This window comes from Atta colombica, unplaced genomic scaffold (assembly GCF_001594045.1).
Source record: "Atta colombica isolate Treedump-2 unplaced genomic scaffold, Acol1.0 scaffold53, whole genome shotgun sequence".
NCBI lineage: Eukaryota > Metazoa > Arthropoda > Insecta > Hymenoptera > Formicidae > Atta > Atta colombica.
The window spans coordinates 735,841-760,589 of record NW_017259543.1 but is presented as its reverse complement, the minus strand read 5'-3'; the positions used below and the strand labels follow the sequence as shown (position 1 = coordinate 760,589).

At 30.1% G+C, this 24,749-nt stretch overlaps 1 protein-coding gene across 1 annotated transcript in view; it reads right to left on the bottom strand.

Annotated features, from left to right (window-relative positions):
* The window catches only part of LOC108691862, a 56,784-nt gene extending 35,368 nt beyond the window's left edge, over window positions 1-21,416 (bottom strand). Inside the window, exons 1-6 of the mRNA XM_018199797.1 lie at window positions 21,214-21,416; window positions 19,891-20,115; window positions 17,477-17,580; window positions 4,666-4,839; window positions 3,955-4,137; window positions 2,339-2,521 (exon numbers count right to left, since the gene is read on the bottom strand). Coding sequence (XP_018055286.1) covers window positions 2,339-2,521; window positions 3,955-4,137; window positions 4,666-4,839; window positions 17,477-17,580; window positions 19,891-20,115; window positions 21,214-21,416 — 1,072 coding nt within the window. The remainder of the gene's footprint in view (window positions 1-2,338; window positions 2,522-3,954; window positions 4,138-4,665; window positions 4,840-17,476; window positions 17,581-19,890; window positions 20,116-21,213) is intronic.
* Between the last annotated feature and the right edge of the window lie 3,333 nt (window positions 21,417-24,749).

The window sequence follows — 24,749 nt, the reverse complement described above, 5'->3', positions numbered from 1 at the left end:
TCTTCGCGTCGAAAGAGGCACGTGACGTCTAGGCGACTGACTTCGCGCGACAACGACACGATACGAAGACGACGACGACGTATGGTTGCCTTTGGGAACCCCTCCGCCTCTTGTCCTAATACTCGCTTTCAGTTCATCCTCGTCTTTCGTTTCCCTACCGAGAGAGCGGTATCTTGCTTTCTCCCTTCCCCAAGAAAGGGTCTCCCACCATTTTCTCCGAAGAGGAATGAAGCCCCCTCGATGAGCAACCACGGGTAGTGATGGCACTTCAACCTATTCAGACACTAACGAACAACACTCGAAATATCTTTTATTTCTAAACTCTGACCAAACTTTTAATTTGGACCGACGTAATTCATTCCGCACATTATATATTCGTTTTATTATATTTTAATTCATTAAAATTTTATTAATTTATTTTATTTAATGTATTTTATTATATTTAATTTATTTTATTCGTTTGTAATAAATAATATACACATTTCTAACTTATTTTTATCTTTTTAGAGATAAATAAATGTATAACGATAAATACGTGAAGTAAATACGTGAAGTAATCTTTAATAATAAATTAATTAAAATAGCTATTGATAAGATTAAATTTTTTTATTTATCTCTTCTCGCGTATTTACATTAATTTTATTTTTACACACATATGAATATTAATGAAATTTATTACATACTTTTTTCTTATATTTTTTATGTATGAATAAATTACATATAATAATTATTTAATATCTATATCAGCTCGTTCTTCTCTTTCCTTTATTATTATTGCTTATTACAAATTAAAATCTTTTTGTACATATTTCTATTCTTAATTCCTTTTATTCTCAAATTTTTAACGTTAGTCATTAATAGTAAATTTCACGAAATTCAAGATATCGAAATTCGTACTCATTTTATTGAATAAAAAAAATTTCGCGGAAAATTTAAAGCGATATTGCACCGCAGATCGGGCGATAAAAAATTGGAAAAATGTGAATTTTTATAGGGTTTATAGGGTTTCGATGTCATCACTAGCCATTGGGGGATTTCTGACACGTAAGAGTATCGATTATTTCTCGCGCCTCGCCATGTTACCTACGCTGAATACTGCGTGAATTTATGCGCACGATTGACGCACGCACGTTGATTTCGAATTAATCACAGGAAACGACGCATTTTGCTTCTTAATTGACGTTGCAGAAAATGCAGATAATATCACGGAAGAGAGGGGAATAAAAATTCGATAAAAGTTTGAGAAATTAAAAAGAAAAAAGGAAACCGAGCTCTAATTTCCCAAATATATCACGAAAAAAGAGAGATAAATATTCGAAAAATTTGATAAATATTCGAAAAATTCGGAAGACAGAGGAAGATAAATTATTTTCGGATCTACATCAACGCTTCGCTGCTGAGCTTGCATGAGTCAGACTTCCGTTATCCATCATATTGAAATTTGCTTTTAACCCTCCGTCTACAATCTGGGTCAGCTTGCTTTTGGCACAAGCAAAATTTCACTTTTAATCTCTTTCTCAATTTTCAATTTTTGTTAAATAAGGTTTTAATATTTCAGTTGAAAAGCTATATTTGATAATGTAAGAGAGATGTTAAAAATAATCCTAAATTTTTCTTACATTTTTTTGAATGTTTAGAATAATAAAAAAAAAAATTTTGATTGAACAAAAAAGATTCAGATTGCAGACAGAAGGAGTGAAAATATGAATGCAGATAAAATTAATAATATTCATTATTCGCGGATTTAGCATTGCTAATGTCACATGAAAATAGATATAAAATATTATAAAGTGAGATTGTTATGATTATTACGAATTGTAAATAGAATGTATGTATGTGTAATGTATATAATTAGTAACATTTATATTAATAACAATGTAATAGCATGTCGTGTATTTCTTGATTGTGAGTGCAATGCTTTTTAATTTCTACGATAAAATTCAATGATTCGTATTCATGAAGCGTATTTGAACATTTAATGGTATTAATAAATAATTCTCTGTGCGTAATAAGCAGACAAAGAACACACATTTCGGTATAACTACGGACTTATTGCATATATTATTGTATGCAATAAAGTACATATTTTCTCGTTACACGTTGCTTTTATGAAAAAGTTTAAATTAATTCTCTGATAGAGAATGAAATTCACTCACTGTGCGTAATGGATGTATATAGTTCTATAATTTAATATAAACAAGTATAATAATAAAAAACATAGCGCATAAAAACACTCGCATGCAAGTGTAACTGAATGACCGGTATATAAAATATACAAAATATAATATTGATAGAACAAAACGTGATAATGTCGTGAATTGAATAGGCAAGTTCTTACCTATGCAATTGGGTAACTTGGTAGCGGTCTCGTTCCACTTGCCATTCTTGCATTCGAGCGTCCTTTTTCTCTCTCTGCTGTCGGGAAACACGCTGCCCGACTTGCACAAGAATGTCCGTGAAGTCAATGTACCGTTCGACACGTAACTTCCGTTCGGCGCCAAGACCTCCGGACAGCCGAGCACTGCAAAACATATAAGTTCATTTCCACCTCGCCTTCTCTAGTTAACACGTTGCTCCACTTTAAAAGGGCGATATCGTGTCGCCTTTCAGAATTTCCAGCATTTTCCTAGATTCTTTACGAAATTTCCGAACATTTAAACGGCAAACGCTAGCGAGTTAAACTAAAAGTTTGAAACACTGAAATAGTTAAAGTAGCTAATCAAGCATTTCAAGAAACTTTTAAATTGGTAAAAGACTTGAAAAGTGGTCTCGGTTGCGAAAATTTTAAAATTGAATTTTTTGTTCATTCGGTAATATCTTTGATTTTTTGAGATGTCCGCACTCGAGAATAAGAGTAGAAGAGATTTATTAATGTTCGCACACAGAAAGAAATAAGATTATAAATTCTATCATTTTCGAAAAAGTAAATATTTTATTCCATCCAGTCCATTATCATGCAAAGAAGCTTCTTGAAAGGTAAGTTTAATATTATCGAGAATATTGAAGTATTGATTACAACGTAGAAGAAGAACATATAATTTACTTTTAGAAAGATTGAAAATATCGATAGGTCAGACATACTTTGTTATAAACTGAACTTATCCAATAATTGCTGAAATCATTAATTAATTTTAATGCTAATTTTGCCCGGATAACCTGATTGTCTTAATTTTGCGTGGGTCTGATGGTTGGTAAAATATACGTATACAGTAAAAAACATTTTGTTTGCATTAAAACAAAATCCTTATTAAAATTTTTAACATATTTGAATGTTAATTTAATATAATGTGTTAAGATAATTTAATGTGATTGTTATTTGAATATTTTGTGTTAAATTGATATTCAATTTTTCTTAATGTTAAAACAATCTATGAATCCATGAATAAATAAAACATTAAAATAATATATTTAAAATGTAAATTTTAAGAAAAATGAATAAAATATCTTAATTTAATATACTATAAATGTTAATTTTACTGAAAAAGTATGCTTTCTCACACAATTTGCTTACAAATTGTCTTATAAATTTGCTTACAAATATCGGTTATACTTTTATATTAATTTTTTACATAATATTTGTGTTACTTTTTAATATACCTATTCATCTTATATTAAAAATGTATATCAGGTGTCTGAAGAAAAGATTAGAATTGGAAATAGAAATTGAAACAATTTTTGAAACAGATTCTAAAAATCGCCGCCAAAATTTGTGTATTACTTTTAAATACAATATAGAAAAATCTCTAATTCTTTCATAATTTTTCATTTTATTATTCATAGAAAGTATAGTACTGTCTTAAATTAACACAAAAATTTGGATGAGCTTTTAACACAAGCTTTTCCTAATTATGCATCTTCGCTGAGATTATTCCCGAGTTTACCGTTTTAATAATGCACGTGTTCGTGACACTTCTCTCCCATGTTTTCCGAACTTAGTCTCTTTTTTTTTTTTACCTTGATACTGCAGCAAAAAGCCCCGAGCGTTGTAAAATCTCTTTGAAGTGACAAAGTCGAGGGTCAACACGTTCGAATACGAGACAACTCGCACACCCGCGGTGGTGCCACAGAACTCGAAGAGAGTGCTGCCGCTATCCCGCACTCTTACGATGTCCATGCAGTTTCCATCAGCATCTGGACCTGCGATTTATTCCTCTGTGATTTTTATCTCTAGTTTGTTTGCGTTGAAACGCGTGAAATCAGACGCACAGGGACGTTTATTTTTTCGACGAGGCGATCGATGTGATACCGTAATCTGATCGGTGTCATATGTACGCTTGCGATGCACTGTTTGTGTGCAGTAAACTAGTTTATGTTAGCAAATCATTATTTATTTCGCAGCTTCATAAGAGCTAAAGTGGATCGTTGAAATTTACGTTTTAAATGAAGATTGTAAATTTTTCGATAAAATATACAATGTCATATCGAATGTTGCCCAAACATCGTATATATGTTTTAAGACTTTATTCAAGTTCTTGAATCCCTCTCTATTTAAATCACAAGTTATTTTCATCGTGGTGAGAAAGAACTGACGCGTCGGATTCATTTTCCACAATTAAAGCTAAATCTGCTTTTAGTTCCAACGCGAGCAATACAATTTTTATCAGTTTAACTTATCGCGTTCTGACGAATGGGTTTCGGAGTTGAAAGATTAAAACGTGAACTTACCACGGATATTCAAGTCGTGAAATGTTAGAACTATCCTCTGATCATTAAACGTCCTGAAGGTCCACCCGCATGTTTCTCCAATGTAGTATAGAGGGTAACCCGGGGTGTTGAGGTAACCACCATCTTCGCTGATTACTTTCACCTGCTGATTGCAGTATCGTTTAACTGCAACTTCTACAATGAAACATTATCCCTTCATATGATATGGTGATACAACAATTCACTCATTGCCAGGATTTTGTTTAAGGAGGAGGAGGTTTCAAATTAAAGTTGAAATTTTTTACCTGGGGGGAAGGATAGTCGGGTTGTATGAACTGAATTTGTTTTGTTTTATATAATTATTTTTAATTAATTACTGGTATATAGATAAATCACAACATCATACATAATTTAATTTATAAATTTACTTTACTTTTTTATTAAAATTGTCAACTGATTCTTCGAACTGGAAAAACTTAAATTTATCACCAACCATCTTGGATTCTCAAAACATGTTTTTATAACTGTCATTTCTTTCTTTCTCAAAATTAATTTCGTGTGAATACTCATTAAGTATAGTTCGTTTTAATTGTTTTTGTTTTTCTTTAAAGTCCAGAGAGGCCAGAACGTTCCTTGCCTTCTCCCTGGGCTCATAAATCCACTTATCCATGTAGCGTAGAAGTTTACAACAACATTTGTAATGTTATTACGACATTGCTGTAATGTTATTATGACAGAACTGCAATGTTCTTGCAATTTACTAGAAAGATATATGCTGTATGGATTATATGATATAGGTGCATTCGGAGAAACGTTATTAGCGCGTTATTTATGTCATTTTATCTTTATCGTTCATTAAAAATAAAACAAAGATGGACACTAATAGTGTGCTCAAATGCACTCATAGTGCAATTTTGTTTCACGAAATTGCGTTTCAGTGTTTTAGAAAGAGTATCTGGAAAACAGAGATTTATGTATTTTCCGCAAAATGAAATAACCTTTCGCGTATTTGTAAAATTAGTGAAAAATCATAAATTATAGTTTAATAGCATACATACATACATACAGTCTTAGCCATAAGAATAAGGCATCTTCGATTTATTGCATTTTTTTGATAAAAAAAATAAAAATCAAAAGCAAATTAACAAAATATAAAAACATTATTATAAAAACATTATTATAAATATTACTTTTTAATAAAATTGTTTATAACAAATTTTATACATAATTTATCTTTTGTTAGATATAAAATGTTTACGCCAATTTGTGGGGATGCTTTATATTTTAGACTGTACCAAAGTTACATACATGATGTGTATTGTATAATACATGTATCGACGTTTTAAATTTAAATAAATTTCGATTTGTCACGTGCGTTTGATAAATCATATTAATGTTACTCTGATGTCTGCTCTCTTAAATTAAATTTTTTCTATTAATATAATAGAATATATACATATATAATTCTAATAATAAATCATACTGACAGAGATACAATTCTATTGTTGTGAAAAGAATTATTTTCGAGGGGTAGATTCTATGTTGCCATAAGGCTGCCATTAACATCTGCATTTGGCGTCTATTAAGTTGACACAGCCATTTCAGCACAATCGAATAAAAGTTGCACAGAAATTTAGTGCTTTTTTGTTGCTAATTTGTTGCTAATTAGTTGCTCATTTTCCGATATTGTCGCTCCATTCCCAACCCTCGAAAATTACCCCTAGCCACTCCGAGTCAGCACATCACCTATAAATTGTTAATTCTTAAAATATCTCGAATGATACAATTCTCTGATTTTGTTTGCTGTATGATTTTAACGCTTGTCGGTACAGTTCTGATTATTTAGAGATAATTGTTTAATAGTACCATTTTTTCAATATGTTTTTGCTCTGTAACAAAAAGCAACAAAATCTGAAAATCGTAATCTGTCGAGATATTTCGAGAATTAAATCGGGCTAGGGGTGATTTTTGAGAGTTAGGGAAGCAACAATCGGGAAGTGCCAACTAATTAGCAACAAATTAACACAAAAAGAATATGCCATCTATTTAAAAATTTTTTTTATATTTTTTTGCTGTGCTAACTTTATTCTTATGCAGTCATTGTTTTTTTCAGAATTGGTTGGAGCAACAAAAAATCGAGAATAGAGCAATATGTAATATAGTCCTCAAAACGCATTTCTTATTTATAGTTGTTTATGCTTATCGCTCGCAATAATTACCATATAAACTATTGTTAGCAATAGACATACACAACTATGCATAAGAAATGCGTTTTAGGGACTATTACATGTACATATTCATTAATGCGTTTTAGGGATGATTATATATATACATAATATATATATATATAAATTTATAATGTAAGAAATCGATTAGAATAACGTTTTTATTTGAACATTGAAAATAACTCAATAAGGATCGAAACGTAGGTTTAATTATTATTTATTCTCAGAAATATATTTAAAATAAATATCCAGCTTAGCTCGTAACTCTTTCCAATTCAATTTATTATTTATTGTTTTAGTTAAATTAACGAGATATTGAACAGTGGCAACTTATAGGAAGGATTAAAGATAATTTAAACTGAGTGTAATATAATATTAAAATTTAACAGTGTGCACAGTAAATTCCACAGTAAATTCAGAATTAAATTTATCCTAATCTATCAAAATTTATCCATTTTAAGACAACAATGTGTATACACATTTATCAGTTAATTTTTATTAAATTGATTCATATATGCATTTAAATATATGTATATTAAAATTATTACATATCCGTTGCCTCAATAAAAACATTAATTCATCACTCACCAACCGACGCGCAACAGTGGAATTAAATCTGCAAGATCTCTACGATGATTCTGTAACAAATAAATTAAAGTTCAAATTAAAATAGAGTAAAGAAATAATCATTATCATTTAACTTTAAAAAATAATTGCTATACGAAAGCATGCGATTTGCTAAAAAATAATCATGCAAATTTGGAAATATAATTTTTGTAAGCATCGAATTTTTTGTATACCCATTATTTAATTAGATATAAAACAATTAAATATTTTCTAAAATAATTATACATTTTTTCTAAAATAATTACCTATATATTCTCTAAAGAAGATCTTAGCAACAATAAATTTGTTTAAAATTTTAAAGAAGTTTATTTTTGCTAAGATCTTTAGAGAATATATATAATTATTTTAGAAAATATATATAATTATTTTATCTAAATTTTGAGTAACTTTCCTTTTATCTAAATTAGATAAAAGGAGAGTTAATTAAAAATTACAAATTTTATATAAATTTATTTTTACTAAGATCTTTTTACTAAGATCTTTAAAAAAAATACATAATTGTTTTAGAGAATATAAATAATTTTACTTTAGAAAATATATAATATAGTTTATAGAATTATTTGATAGAATATAAAATTATTTAAATCATTTTATTTAATAATGATTTAAAAATAATCATTTTTAAATCAATGTCAAATTAAATGATTTAAAAACAAGCAAAAAAGATTAATTTTACACAAGTAAAAAATAATATTTACCGCAAGGTTGCTCCACCGATGCCTGATATCTCTTCCAGACCTCCTCCTCTTCTCAGAATATGATTAACATCTCGCACAGGACACTCGCGTAAAACACTTGCGAATAATAAAATATAATCGCGCGCGAACTATAACTTGAGTCCGATAACTTGAATGGCACTCCCGAAACGCGCGACGCGAAGAATCGGCTGAGGTTCGTTCATTTTTAAATCGGCGGCGAGAATAGCTTCCCTGTTAGATTTTTACACGAAGAGAATGATTTTACTCACTATCTAAAAATTTATCTATATACATTATATTCAGATATATGCGAAAATTTTTAAATGCTTGAAAAAAAACGTCCTTTTCGCGTAAATATCCTCTGGGTACTGAGCCCTCCCATTACATCAAGATCGCATCCGTGAGAGGGAAGATAATCTGAAAAATATAATATATCTATATTACAATCGGTTAACTCTTAGAAACGAATATCACGTCTGCAATTCGTTATCATTCGTTGTCGAAATAAAGTCAGAGCAGATAAAAGGGCTGAATCTTTTACTTAGACATAAATGATTAGAGTCTAGAATGAAATAGACTAGAGATTAATAAAAAGGAAAAATATTTCTTTTATTACCGATAAATAGTTACAGTTAATTTTTAAACGGATTTCCGTACAGGAAGGATTGAAAGGTACTCAAAAAAAAATTTATTAATTATTAAATTATATTTATTGTAAAAGCAGGATTTTTTTGCACGAGAATATTCACATTGCTTTTTTATGACTCGTGTGTAATACCGTTCGTATAGACAAGTAGCCGTGTCGCGTGCTGCTCTTCTTCACATTTCTTTTGAAAAGTATAATTACGAAAAATGCTAATACGAAAGTTTTCATTAATATTCACATAATACGATTGCTAGTATAATTAATTATTCATAAAGCTTCGTATTATATTTAGCATTTTTTGCGATTACGTTTCAAAAAGGAATGTAAAGAAGAGCGACTCACAACACGGCTACTTGCCTGTACAGGCAAGCTTCGGTAAGACAATGACTGTACGGTAATTACGCGTAAACATGACGCGCCATTCCGTGCCATCCCCACTTCAAGGTCGCATGCCGTTCATCTAACTGTTGAAATATTACGCGTATTACAAAATTAGTAAAATAATCTACTCGTTTTAATATTCTCCGACGAATATTACACGATGCTTTATTATATGATTTACGTTTTATTTTTTGAAATCGTTACGCACACAATCATCTATATCTTAGGCCGGTATTCAGTGTCAGAATTTATATTCAAGATCGTCTTAGTACAATTTTAAGAAGTCACGAATCAGAAGTTCGTATTAGTGTCTTAAGACATTACAGTCTTCAAATAAGAACGGACTATGAATACCACTCTTAGATATTTATAACATCAATTCTATATCCATCAATTTTATATCCATTATTATATTTAGTTCAAAATGTTTTATAATTTTAAAAATGTTTGCATTTATATAATGAATATGTAACTTATTATTCATCTCTATTTAAATGTAAATCATCGAAGAGAGTAATAAAGATTGGGATATAACTCTTAGTACGGTAGTCAGTAAAATAACTGATATTTATTTAAAATAATTAAAAAATATAAAATAAGTTCGGGAAACTTATTTAAAACATCTAAATAAAAAATAAGTCAGAAGTGAAGTTATTTAAAATATTGTAATAACTACTAAATAGCTCTTTTATTTTTTTTATTTAAAATATGTACATCAATTTTTTATCGATTCCTATATTTCGATTTTATATTTTAAATAAGTTTCCCGAACTGTATTTTATATTTTTTAATTATTTTAAGTAAATATCAGTTATTTTACCGAGTCATGATTAACATTAGACGTAAATTTAAAGAATTTTTAAAACACAAAATAATTTACATCAATAGCAGTGCATAAATAAATTTTTTAGCTGAAAAAATTAAATAATGATTGACAAGGTATTTAATATTTTTAGCCAAAGTGGCTAATATTTTTAGCGCAAATTGTTCCGCAATTTTAATAAAATTTGCATGTATCTTTATATAAAGGATGTATAAAATATTATCAACCTTTAATTATTAATGAACCACTTAAAAGAATAATAAAAATTGAGACATAATGTTGGAATATCGAAAAGGCTCCACGCATGCAAACACAAATACTGATTACGTTTACAAGAACCGTGCAAATATTATAATATATGATTTAACAAGGGCTACAGATGCCATAAAACAAAGCGCAAAATGTACGACATTACCCATTTATCAAAATGCGTATAATTGAATAAACCGTTAATATTTTTCATACGAAATAATCTAAACGGCGCCGATGAAAAGCAAGGAGTGAAAGCGAGGGGGAAGCGGCCTGGTGGTTGACTACGTCATCACTTCGGCATTCGCTCAGCGAGCGCGGAGGGAGACAGACGTGTGGTACAATCGGGCGTCGCACATTAATCTGCGAAAATTAAATATTCACGAACGCGAATTGATTAGGTAAGGATGTAAATAGTAATGTTGTTCAAAACTAAGATGTGTACTAAGAGTTGTATCTCAATCTTTATTACTTTCTTTGATGATTTACATTCAAATAAAGATGAATAATAAGTCATATATTCATTATATAAACGCAAACATTTTTTAAATTATAAAACATTTTGAACTAAATAAAATATAATAATGGGTATAAATATAATATAAATATAATATAAATAGAATTGATGTTATACATTTACAGAGATGTATACGTTAGAGATATCTAAGAGCGATATTCATAGTCCGTTCTTATTTTAAGACTGTCTTACGTAATGTCTTAAGACACTAATATAGATCTCTGATTCGTGACTTCTTAAAATTGTACTTAAGACGATCTTGAATATAAGTTCTGACATTATGAATACCGGCCTAAGAATATAGATGAGTTGTGTGCGTAATGATTTCAAAAAATAAAACGTAAATCGTATACTAAAGCATCGTGTAATATTCGTCGGAGAATATTAAAACGAGTAGATTATTTTACTAATTTTGTAATACGCATAATATTTCGACAGTTAGACGAACGGCGTGCGACCTTGAAGTGGGGATGGCACGGAACGGCGCGTCATGTTTACGCGTAGTTACCGTACAGTCATTGTCTTACCGAAGCTCGTACAGACAGGTAGCCGTGTTGCGTGTCGCTCTTCTTTACATTCTCTTTTGAAACGTAATCGTAAAAAATGCTAAATATAATACGAAGCTTTATGAATAATTAATTATACTAGCAATCGTATTATGTGAATATTAATGAAAACTTTTGTATTAGCATTTTTCGTAATTATACTTTTCAAAAGAAATGTGAAGAAGAGCAGCACGCGACACGGCTACTTGTCTATACGAACGGTATTACACACGAGTCATAAAAAAGCAATGTGAATATTCTCGTGCAAAAAAATCCTGCTTTTACAATAAATATAATTTAATAATTAATAAATTTTTTTTTGAGTACCTTTCGACCCTGTACGGAGATCCGTTTAAAAATTAACTGTAACTATTTATCGATAATAAAAGAAATATTTTTCCTTTTTATTAATCTCTAGTCTATTTCATTCTAGACTCTAATCATTTATGTCTAAGTAAAAAATTCAGCCCTTTTATCTGCTCTGATTTTATTTCGCAATGATAACGAATTGCAGACGTGATATTCGTTTCTAAAAATTAACCGATTGCATAATAATATAGATAACTATATATTACATTTTTCAGATTATCTTCCCTCTCACGGGTGCGATCTTGATGTAGATAGTAGTAGAGAGGGCTCAGTAGGATATTTACACAAAAAGAACGTTTTTTCTCAAGTATTTAAAAATTTTCGGATATATCTGAATATAATATATCTAGATAAATTTTTAGATATTGAATATTTTTGGATATTGAGTAAAATCATTCTTTTCGTTTAAAAATCCAACAAGGAAGCTAATGTATTCTCGCCGCCGATTTAAAAATGAACGAACCGCAGCCGGGAGTGCCATTCAAGTTATCGGACTCAAGTTATAGTTCGCGCGCGATTATATTTTATTATTCGCAAGTGTTTTACGCGAGTGTCCTGTGCGAGATGTTAATCATATTCTGAGAGGAGGAGGAGGTCTGGAAAAGACATCAGGCATCGGTGGAGCAACCTTGCGGTAAATATTATTTTTTACTTGTGTAAAATTAATCTTTTTTTGCTTGTTTTAATTTGACATTGATTTAAAAATGATTATTTTTAAATCATTGTTAAATAAAATGATTTAAATAATTTTATATTCTATCAAATAATTTTATAAAATAATTATATATTCTCTAAGTAATTATATATATTCTCTGAAACAATTATGTTTTTTTTTAAAGTCTTAGTGAAAATAAATTTGTTTAAAATTTTAAAATATTATTTAAATTACTTTAAAATTTTAAACAAATTTATTTTTGTTAAGATCTTCTTTAGAGAATAGGTAATTATTTTAGAATAAATATATAATTATTTTAAAAAATATTTAATTGTTTTATAACTAATTAAATAATGGGTATAAAAAATTCGATGCTTATAAACATTATATTTCCAAAATTGCATGATTATTTTTTAGCACTGCATGCGTTCGTATAGCAATTATTTTTTAAAGTTAAATGATTATTTCTTTACTCTGTTTTATTTCTTTACTCTGTTTTATTTGAACTTTAATTTATTTGTTACAGAATCTTCGTAGCGACGTTGCAGATTTAACTCCACTGTTGCGCATCGGTTGGTGAGTGATGAATTAATGTTTTTATTGAGGTAACAGATATGTAATAATTTTAATATATAATACCATACATATATTTAAATGCATAAATGAATCAATTGAATAAAAGTTAACTGATAAATGTATATATAACATATATCCGTTGCCTTAAACTGGATAAGTTGTGATAGATTAGGATAAATTTAATTCTGAATTGTGAAATTTACTGTGTACACTGTAAAATTTTAATATTACGTTACACTCAGTCTTAAGTTATCTTTAATCTTTCCTATAAGTCGCTACTGTTCAATACATGGTCTATTGCTAGCAATAGTTTATGTGGTAATTATTGCGAACAACAAGCATAAACAACTATGCGTAAAGAAATACGTTTTAGGGACTATGTTACACATTATTCATTAATGACGTCTATTAAGATACAGCCACTTCAGCACAATCGAATAAAAGTTGCGCAGAAATTTGTATGCTTTTTTGTTGTTAATTTGTTGCTCTATTAGATGTTGTTGCTCCAGCCAATTCCGAAGAAACAATATGCTAGCATAAGAATAAAGTTGGCACTCAAAAAAATATAAAAAGATTAAAAAATACATCATATTCTTTTTGTGCTAATTTGTTGCTAATTAGTTCACTTCCCGATATTGTTGTTTCTCAACCCTCGAAAACCACCCATAGACACCCCGAGTCAGCACACCACCTATAAATTGTTAATTCTTAAAATATCTCGAGTGATTACTGTTCTCTGATTTTGTTGCTCGCGATTCCTGATGAATCCGATTTTGTTGCTGTGTGATTTTGATGCCTGTCGATACAGTTCTGATTATTTATAGATAATTGTTTAACAGTACTATTTTTTCAATATGTTTTTGCTCTGTAACAAAATGCAACAAAATCTGAAAACTGTAATCAGTCGAGATATTTCGAAAATTTACAATTTATAGGTGGTGTGCTAATTCGAGATAGTTAGGGGTTTACAAGGTTCAAGGGTGAAACAACAAAATCGGAATTTGTCGGGAATCGCGAACAACAAAATCAGAGAACCGTAATCAGTCAATATTTTGAGAATTAACTATTTATAGGTGATGTGCTGATTCGGGGTGGCAGCTAGGGGTAGTTTTCGAAGGGTGGGGAAGCAACAATATCGAGAAGTGAGCAACTAATTAGCAACAAATTAGCACAAAAAGAATATGCCGTTTATTTTTTAATTCTTTTTTTATTTTTTTGGGTTGTGCTAACTTTATTCTTATTCTAGCCATTGTTTTTTCGGAATTGGCTGGAGCAACAAAATCGAAAATAGAGCAACAAATTAGCAACAAAAAAGCACTAAATTTTGGTGCAACTTTTATTCGATTGTGCTGAAGTGGCTGTGTCAGCTTAATATTGGGTTGTCCGAAAAGTTCGTGCCGATTTGAAGCAAAAATTGAAACGCAGAAGAATTAAATTTTATACATTTAAAATTATATAGGTTAGTTGGCACGAACTTTCCGGACAACCCAATAGATGTCTGCATTTGTTGCTATTTGTTGCAATGTGATACAATTGCATGAATCCCTTATAACATGTAGAGAGCCAAGAGACGAGGGTGTCCTTGCCCCAGTTTCGAGGATAGGGGTATCATTTCTGGATGGAGGGTGGCTTAAATACGCCAGTGGCGGTAATAAGGGCGATGGAGGGGAATTTTGGTCCTCCCTTCTATCCCTCTACCATCCCTCAGTGCAACATCTGTGTGCACCGTTTCCGATATTCTGCCAAGTGTGACGGCCTTCGCAAGGAATGTTTTGTCCTGCTGAATAGCGAACGGTTTCCATTCGATCTATCGATTCAATCGAACGCTTGTCTAATGAAATGCTTTGCATTCAATCGAGATATTGAATGTTACAAATGATTTCTGATGTACCGATGTTTTATTAAGAGACAATTTTATTTGATAACTTTCATAGTGAACATTTATTCGACATACAGTAGAAAATTTGAATCGCTAAGAACTTTCACAAATGCAATTTTTTGAAATTCTTGATTTTATTAATATAATACTGTCCCAAATTTGTATAAATACGTTTATGAAAACGTGATTTTAATACAGTTTTAAATAATTTAATGAATTATTATATATTATCTATAGTAAATAAATAATAACTTTATTATTATGTTACTAAAAATTTTTATTCTATTAGTTTAATATACATTTAATATTAACATGTATAATATGACTGAGAGAAAAATATTTGTGATATTTATGATTAAATTATATGTTATCATAATTATTATTATTGCTGCTACAATGTTAGTAATAATAACTATATATATAGTTTTATCAACAAATAGCTAACTGAAAATAACTATATATAAGTTATCATTACCATAAAAATGGTTGCAATTACTATAATTTAACTATAATTTATAGTTATTTTTGGAACAACCATTTTAGAATCTTTTAGATTCTCGAAAAAGGCTATAAATTATAATTAAATTACGATCATTTTTATGGTTATAATAACTATAATTATTTTGGGGTTGCCAATTATATATTTGTTGATATAAAACTATACATGTAGTTATTATTACTCACGTTTATATATAATAATTACCATAATTACAGTAATTATAGCCACAAATATAAAAAATTTCCCTCTCAGTGTAGTCATAATAATATGTAAATATTTGATTATTATAACTACATACGCACTAATCAAACTTTCGGTATCATACTTAAATGTTCTAATTATGTATCAAAATATTGATTATAATAACCAGAAATTAATTTCTGTTTATTATTTACTTTGAAATTGAGTTCTGTTTAATCCCAATAAAATTTGCTTAATTAAACTGCTTAATTAAAATTATAATATTTTGTTAATTCAATATCATGATCATTTTTTTTCGTAAATCGTAAATTTTGTGACATAATGTGCATCCACATGATTTCTCGTTTCTGTACCTACGACGCATAAGGTTCGTTCATTTCGAGAAATGAAACATTATCTAAATCGAACAATGAAGGACCGAATCCCCAGGAATCGTCACGCTTCCCTCGCAAGGGAGCTTCCACGGAACGTGCGATTCCATAGAATGACAGGATTACATGACCTTTCCGCGCGACATCGCTGCGCGTTGCGCTCGAGTGCGATGCATTGTACGCGATCGGACACACTGTTTCTTGTTGCCGAGAGAATTTCAGCGCATATGCCAGCAATCCCACGGTCAATAAGGATCGATGCATCGCCGACAGCTGGCGGACAACAACCAACGACGAGATAGAAATCTGAAGCCGATTTCGTCGGACACGCGCTACGTCACGTGCCGTGCATTTCTCCGCCTCCGCGTGACCTGTGTGCCCGGGACGTTTGCTTTATCGAGCTCGTCGATCATTGATTGCGCACGCCCGAATGTCGATCGCAATACAGCGGAGAAATAGACCTGGGCATTCCGCCGATAAATAAAACCAGATTCGTAATACCGTAAATATCTTGTGAGCCGGATATAGTTGATTTTATATACGAATATTATGGATGTTGTTATTGTTCGAACACACACACACACACACACACACACACACACACACACACACACACATACACACACAACAATTAACAGAGAATTAAAGTTAATTTGAAGAAGAATTACGAAGAAGTTCAGAGGAGATTTGAGGCACTTGAAAGATTATTCGAAGTATTTGCATGAGAATGTTGGTACACAGAAAGAATGGTTCGCTGAAGTATTTAAAAATTTTGCTGAATACGAAATATTTTTGAAAATTAACATTTTTGGGATTACTCATTCAAATACCCATCATACTCTCTAAAACTTTTAAAGTGAATCTCATTTTAAAGAGTGAAATCTCATTCTTAAAGATTGAGCTACTCTTTTTCAAGACCGGCTCAATTTTCACTCTTTAGACTGAGATTTTACTCCAAAGAATTTAGAGAGTAATGTGTTTTTTAAACAATAATTTTTTAATCCAACAACTGTTATTAAAATATATGAAAGATTAAATCAGATACAGATCTGAAAATAATTACTTCCAGGCAAAATGTTTGGAAATATTTTTTGAAGATTGTCATTTTGAGATTACTTGCTCAAATATCCATAATGTATTCTTTAATAACTGTTATTGAAAATTTGAAGAATTATTGTTAAAAAAACATTGTTATGGATTTTGGAGTTAATCCCAAAGATGTCAATTTTTAAAAAGTTTCCGAACTTATATGATCTGGAGTCTATGTTGAGAGAGCATCATAATAACGCTGCAAAAAATATGTTTGATATTTCTAACAACTAGCTGAATCTGATATAATTATTCAGTTCGATGATTGTTTTTCTTATCTTGCTAGATTTTTCGATTTCAGCCAAATAATTATTTATTAATATTAATAAAATATTTTGATAATTCACTTTTTGATAAATATAGAGTACCTTTAGGATTTTAATTTTTTTACTAAGCTCGAGCAATAATTAATCAGGTTTTAATATTATAGAATATTTGATATTATAAAATATTTAACATATTATTATTGAGAATATACTCACCAGGTATGCACGCGTATTTTAATAAAATTTCACCTGGAACCCATGAATGTGCTCCTGGATGTTCGATAGTCACGTTGTAGCGACAGTGTTTTTGACCAGAGCACCTGAATCATAAAGTATTAAAAATCGATAAATAACAAAGTAGATTGATTCGTAAAAAAATATTGATATGGTTAGATGAACGTTAATTTAATTCTTTCATACTGAATCTCCTACTATCTCTTATGCTAAACTGCTAAAAATGCATCTGATATACAAATTCCCTTTATTCCGGCGTAATAAATTGCAATTTATGCAAGGTTTCGCTTTCGGATACTATCGATTGTCCGACAGCCTCCAATTAAATAAACGGCGTCGGTCATTAGGGGCTGTGAACGCGCTGACAAAAGCAGCCCCCGGGCTTCTTCGGGACGGGAGGGAATGGAATTTAGGGGTGGTACCGGGATTGTTGCTGCGCGATCTTTGTTGCTCGTGCTTGAAAGCAGGAGTGAATAATGGACGAGGGTTGATTTTCACCCCTTTTAAGAGGCCTCGATGCTTCACCCCACTATGTCGATCTCCTCCTGTCGATTTTATCGGTCCCTGGGCGGAAATAAAAGGGAAATAATGTTTCACCCACGCTCGCTCTTGCGAAGAATCTCTTTGAATTTTTAAAATTGCTAGCCGCGACGGATTCTTAAATTGAAACTTGTGGTTATGTGCGATCGTATCTCTTCGTTAGTCAAAGATAAGTCATCCTGTTTGGCGACAAAATTTTATATAGAGATTATATATTGCCAAGAGGAAATTGCAATATTGCGAGAAATATTGAAGAAAAAATGCAGAATAAACGATGCGAAGACAGAATTAACAGAGCAAAAATTAATTTTGCTCTGAAAATAATTATAAAAGAAATATGAATACATAAATTTATTATAACTATAATTTTGAGGGAGACACGTTCTTTGTATTAACGTAATTGTATTCTTTTTTTAATATAACATTATATAGTATTCAATTATAATTGAATTATAATTTTGTTACTTATTACCTTATCGTTTAATTCGATTAATAATTCAAACAACTTTTTATATATATTATAGCTAGCTTTTTCTAGCGAGAGAGAGAGAGAGAGAGAGAGAGAGAGAGAGAGAGAGAGAGAGAAAGAGCGAGATAAAATTCTGGGATTTTTTAGTATGAATGAGATATTTCATTTTTCTGCAAAGAGCAATTTCAGTAATGCAAAATTTGCATCCCCCGCATTGCCAACCCCTATTTGCGGAATTCCCGGAGCGTGATGCTGTGTAAACGTAGGGAGGAACCATTTAACGGAGATCGTTTCTCCTTCGGTGATCATTTGACGTGCATTTCAAGAGAAAAGAGAGAAGGTTGGCAATTATTGCTTCAGGAATGCTTTTACCCTTGCACATCAAACGTCGAGATTTCATTCTCGACCCTCGATGGGTCTCGAGTGAACAATGAGCGGCGGATAAAAATGGTGGGTGTATCGGAGGCGATGGAAGTGTTTCCCGATCGAGTGGCTTAACTGCATTTTGTAATAATGACTTTTCAGAGATTATATTTCTAAAACATTGCAGTTCTTTAACTATTTTCTATATCTTTCTTTCGTATTCATTTCGATTTCATCTCAAATTTTGTCTCTTATGGAGATATTTAATGTGCTGTTTTTATTTTAACATTATATTATTTATTATTAGATATTTATTTTAGTTTTTTACAACAGTATTCTATTTATTATAGAAAATGTTGTTTTTGTTGAAAACATGTTGTATATATATCATAAGAAACTTTCAGGCAGCAGAGAGAGTTGTAGGAGAATTTAATCGCTTGTTCTAGTTTTGCTTTGTTGAACTCTATCACAGCTTTTCCAAGAGTCTATTACAATGTTTGTAGTCGGTAGTAAACGTTCGCAATAAGAGTCGTCCTTGAGCTGCGGTTTATCTTAAACTTCGTAACTAAACACTATCTTGTGCCATCGAACACTTGTGCCAGGAGCAGAAAAGCTCGATATCGTCGACGGAAATTCTAGCTGACGGATCGTCAATAAAATTATTCTTAAGTTGAAATTGAAGACTCTGATGCGATGTTGATATAAATCATTTTTTTTTTAAAGAGAAAAAAAAACTACAAATTCAAATATTTTTAAGATTTTTAAGATTAAATTAAATGATAATATTTCTATTTCCTATAGGTACCTATATATAGAAAATAGAAATATTATTTTATTTAATTTTATAAGAAAATTTGATAATATTTTTTGTTTTTAAATTAAATGGATTTAAATAACGAGTTTACATAAGATTAAACTTTATAGATTAAACTTTTTTTTACCTTTTAAGATTAATTGTTTAAAATTAAGGAAAAATGTTAAATCGACATGCACAGATCAATTTGGATGAGTAAAGTGAATCTACCTTTTATTCAAAGATGATCTGATATCGACAATGTCTGCCTCGATGTCCTCATCGTCGAGAATGTAGTTTCCTTTGAGCTCTTGCATGTTCGTCCGTTTCCGCGTGCTACCTTTGTTCGTCCACATTTTGAGCTCTTCTTTCAAATTTTTCGATTCTTTCTGACAGAATTCCGTGTGATTCGCGTGATATTCTGCCTCCAGAATAAAGATGAAAGCTCTCAACGATCTGCGGACGCGATATTAAACTATGTAACTTTGCATATTAACTGAATAAATCAGAAAGAAATTTAGTTAACGAGAATTTAATCAATAATTTTTTTTTTTTAATTATTGCGCTCAAAGCTTTTGCTATCAAGCTAAAACCTATACCTGAATATTTTATACGATGTTATTAAAATCTTAACTTAAAAGTTGAAGTTAAATAATTAGAACTTTAGTTTCTTAATTGGATTGGTTTTGAGAATTTTGATGTGCATTAATATTACAAATTGCATTTATTAATAAGTTTACAGTAGAAAGCAAATACGTGGAAAGAACAATTTTGTGCTGGAGTGTGTAAAAATTTAGCTGAATAGAGATCTGAAGATAATTTTGTTTGACTATCAAAATAATATTATGTAGAGTACAAGCATGATGAGTAAAAATCTAATTTTAATATTATATACTGTTGCAGCAAGTACAAGCATGATAAGCAATGTTTTAAAAGATATAAAAAAATTTTAACGTTCTACCAAACATCTTGAGCTACTTCAATAAAGTTTTGCTGAGATATTTTAGCAAAACTGCTCTTTCCATGTATATTTGGTTTTCTCTCTTGCGTTTCTTTTGAAGAGACAATATTTAGCTTGCCTATCTTTTCCTTTATCTTTATTTTCATATCTTTATTTTTCTAATAACATGAAGATTAAATATGTTATTTATTCATCGTTAATAGAAATTTTATATAAAAACTATTAATTAATTTCTCTCAGAAATTTGACATAATAATACAAAAAAAAAATAAATGCAATAATAAGTAAACAAAGATACCATATTTTTAATGCAAATACACATAGAATTTAAATAAGATTATTTATGATTATTACTAACTTATATAGAATTATAATATTTTGATAAATTATGATTATAATTTATCAAAATATTAATTTATCAATATTACTTGATAAATTTTCAGGCATTAATAAATTTTATATAAATGATACGAGGCGCTCTGTAAACAATAATTCATATTTAATTTTTTTACGACAAAATATCTTTGTAAAACCAGAAATACGAGTACATTTTATGAAATTTTTATCAAAACCCGATAAAAATGCTGACAAACCTGCATGTCAATCTGAGCAGACTGTGGGAGCATCTCTGTTCCTGGACTACTTCCATGTATCCTCCGGGGAGTTTCACAGCCTTCAGGATCCTGCCAAAGGGTGCTTGGTTGGTGGCGATGATCCTGGGCGAGAAACTGTCCGCGATCGTCATAAGCAGCAGCATCAGGAGACTCGTCAGGGTCGTCGCTGCCGGCCAAGCCATGATGATGGTTGATCATCACAGTGACCTGGAAGTTTCCTCGCGAGCCTCGTCTCTAAAAAGAGCTCCTAAAATTAGCCCTCAAGTACCACCGCGTTCTGATAAGTAATGAAATCACTCTCTTCAGAAGGTAGACGTGCACTTTCCTTTTGCCTCTTCAGATTCTCCCACGGCCACTCGAATCGCAGTTCTGCTGTCCGGAGGTCAATGACCCTTCGGCCCTTATTCAGATCATTACCCTCTTAGGTCCCAAATAACCGCGAATGGGGTTTAAGGGGAAATAGGAATACCTTTATGTGAATATTTTCGATACTTATATCTGAAAACATAAAATTATATACTTTTTATATCACGTTTGACTTTAATGTTAAATTTTCTTACAGATAAAAGATAATTGCGCTCTTTATTAAAATAATTGAAATTCACTTGTTAAATTAAGAGCAAAAATAATTTAATTGCAATTGTATTCTTAGACTAGCCCTGTGAAAACTCATCTAAATGCAAATGGATCTGATTGTTTGAAAGATAAAATATGTACCGAAAAGGAGAGCAAGTGCATTCGTCGACGTTATTAGAGCTAGATTATTTTGCGAGACTTTCCGTTGAATGAATGGGTTGAAGGTAGACAGATTTGAGGTAGACCGAGGTCAAGAACTGAAGCTGGAATGAATAGAAGACGATAAAATAAGGGAAAATGAGAGAAAAATTGCGACAGTAAAATATAGATAAAAAGAAATAAGAACTTTTAGTTCTGTGTCATGAAAAAAATATTAAATATGCTTTGCAATGTAATAGCTTGCTATACTCGCGAGTTATATTTATCTCACATAGCAGTTCCGAAAAAATATAAGGAATTTTTAAATACTAGCTACGCGTTATCTAATACTTTCGTTCCATATTCCACTTTCAATCCTTGCCAGATTTATATGTATATTCTTTTGAATTTTTTGAGTGTAAATTATGATATTTTTATAAATTCACGATATCAAAAATTCTTTTAGAATTGGGTTTAAAATTAATGACTAAAATTAAAGATGACAATAACAATCTTTTTGAATCAGATCTTTAATGTAAGAACAAATGTATAAAGATATTTTTTAAATATAAATTATTTTTATAAATATCGTGATTATGTATCAAGAATTAGAAATCCATTAAAATGTTAATAATTAAAATTAAATACGGCAATAGTAATAAACATTTTGAATCAGATTTTTAATATAAAAATAGATATATAAAAATATTCTTTTTATACATAAATAAAATTTTTAACTGTAAATTTTATTAAAATTATATTAAAATTTTGTTAATATTTTAACATTAATATAATCTTAAATTGATTTAAAATTTTCAATCTCAGATTTTTGCATGAATTTTAGTAACACAAATTGATCAAAACTCACTCTTAATTCTTAAGAACAGCCAGAGATCGGTATCTCGTACGTCGTGTATCTCGAGAGCGCTTTGTAAACAATATTCTTTTTTAATCTAACAATTCTTTCTCTTATTTTTAGCCGCCGACTCTTTAACTCTTTAATTCTCCTTAATTCCTCCACTACGATGTTTGTTGTAAAAGTGGCTCTGTCGCGATCAATCGATCACGGCCAAGTTCCAGGCGCAGCCATAGGGGAAGACGACAGTGGCAACACGTTTTCCGTGGCGCCTCAAGGACGAGGATTAGAATAGTACGGATAAACGATTTCGTATTTAGGCACTCGCGGATGACGAAATGCGCTCTCAATTCGCCATGAAGGAGTTGCCAAACACACCGGATGATTGGTGATCAATCGCACACTCACAGATCTACTTGATTTCCACTTAAATGGATGTTCAGTTATTTCTACACTCAAAAAATAATATATGCAAATAATAATTATTTGTTTCAAATATTTTCAAAAAGTTTATATATTCACAAATTTATCATAAAGTCATCAAATTTATTCATAATCCTAGTAGGTTTAATACTTCAATCAAGATTATTGAATTAAAGCAAATTCGATTTATTTACTATATAATACCATTCATTTCTTTGATTAATTTTATAATATGCTTTAGAAAAGAAAAAAATATAGTTTTTGTTCTGAGTATATAATAATGAGTTTTTCTAAAATTTGTAGTAAGTATATTTTAAGATTATATATATTATCAAGAAAATCTTTTTTACTGAAGATAACTATTACTTAAAAAAAGAAAGAAAGAAAATTAAGTAATCATTTTTTTAAAAATAGAATTTATTTTTGTGTGTGTATGTATTCTTTGTGCATGAATATTAGATGATAAATTAATTTTGTTCAGTAGGTATTAAGCGAGTCGATCGATTAATTCCAATTAATGTTTATTATATTCACAGCCACGTTCTGGTGGATTAATTCTGGTCAATAGATGTCGAATCAGTTTGCTACTTAATTGACTGTGGTTAAACGCGTTACGTGCCGGTTAATCACTCGAATTCGCGCGAATTCTAATTAGGTAGATATCTAATATTGATTTTATATATTATATTATATAAATATATACAATATATTTTATATATATATATATTTCTGATAGATATTGAGAATTTCGAAGTCAATTTTCATCAGTCATTAATATCAAGTTCTCCTGATATCATTTTTATTAATAATTATGCTTTAATTAGTTCGAGATTTTTCACTTTAATTGATTCCATTTAAAAACTTGAAAGAAAAGCATCTCAAGCAATATACATGACACAATGTTAATGAATTTTTTCTTTTTTCATTAGCAACTTATAGCCATTAAAAAATATTAAAAAATGATTAAATATGATTTGGTAAAATGATGTTCAACTATGATTTAAAAAAATTTTAAGAGCATAAGAAGGCACTGTTTAAAATGTTTTGTAAAGTTACGTCACGTCACTTGTGATGTGTAATGTCCTGATTAATTTCCTTGCTAAAGAGTTTTAGTTAGAAGTTCTCAAATCTTTAAGCACTTTCTCAGAGAACATTATATTGATGTATTCTTGAAAAAAATACCATTTTTTTTAACACTAAATTTAATTGTTGGTACACTTAGTCTTGCAACCGCAAGAAGAGCTCTACTCTTCAAAAAATACAATTGTTTCACTTAAAATAGAAATATTCTAATATCACTCGAACGACACTATTTGAATCACTTGGTTCACTTCAACAGACGACAAAAAATATGTTAGTAGCTGATACCGTATTAATCCAAAAACAATAAAAATCTATAAAATCTTCAAGATCGTCACGTTACACTTGTTTGATTAAGCTTGATTTATCCTGGCACTGCTCGGTGTATTAGATTTCGTAACTGAAAAAGTGTTCCTTTCAACATTGCACTGGACTTTGCTCT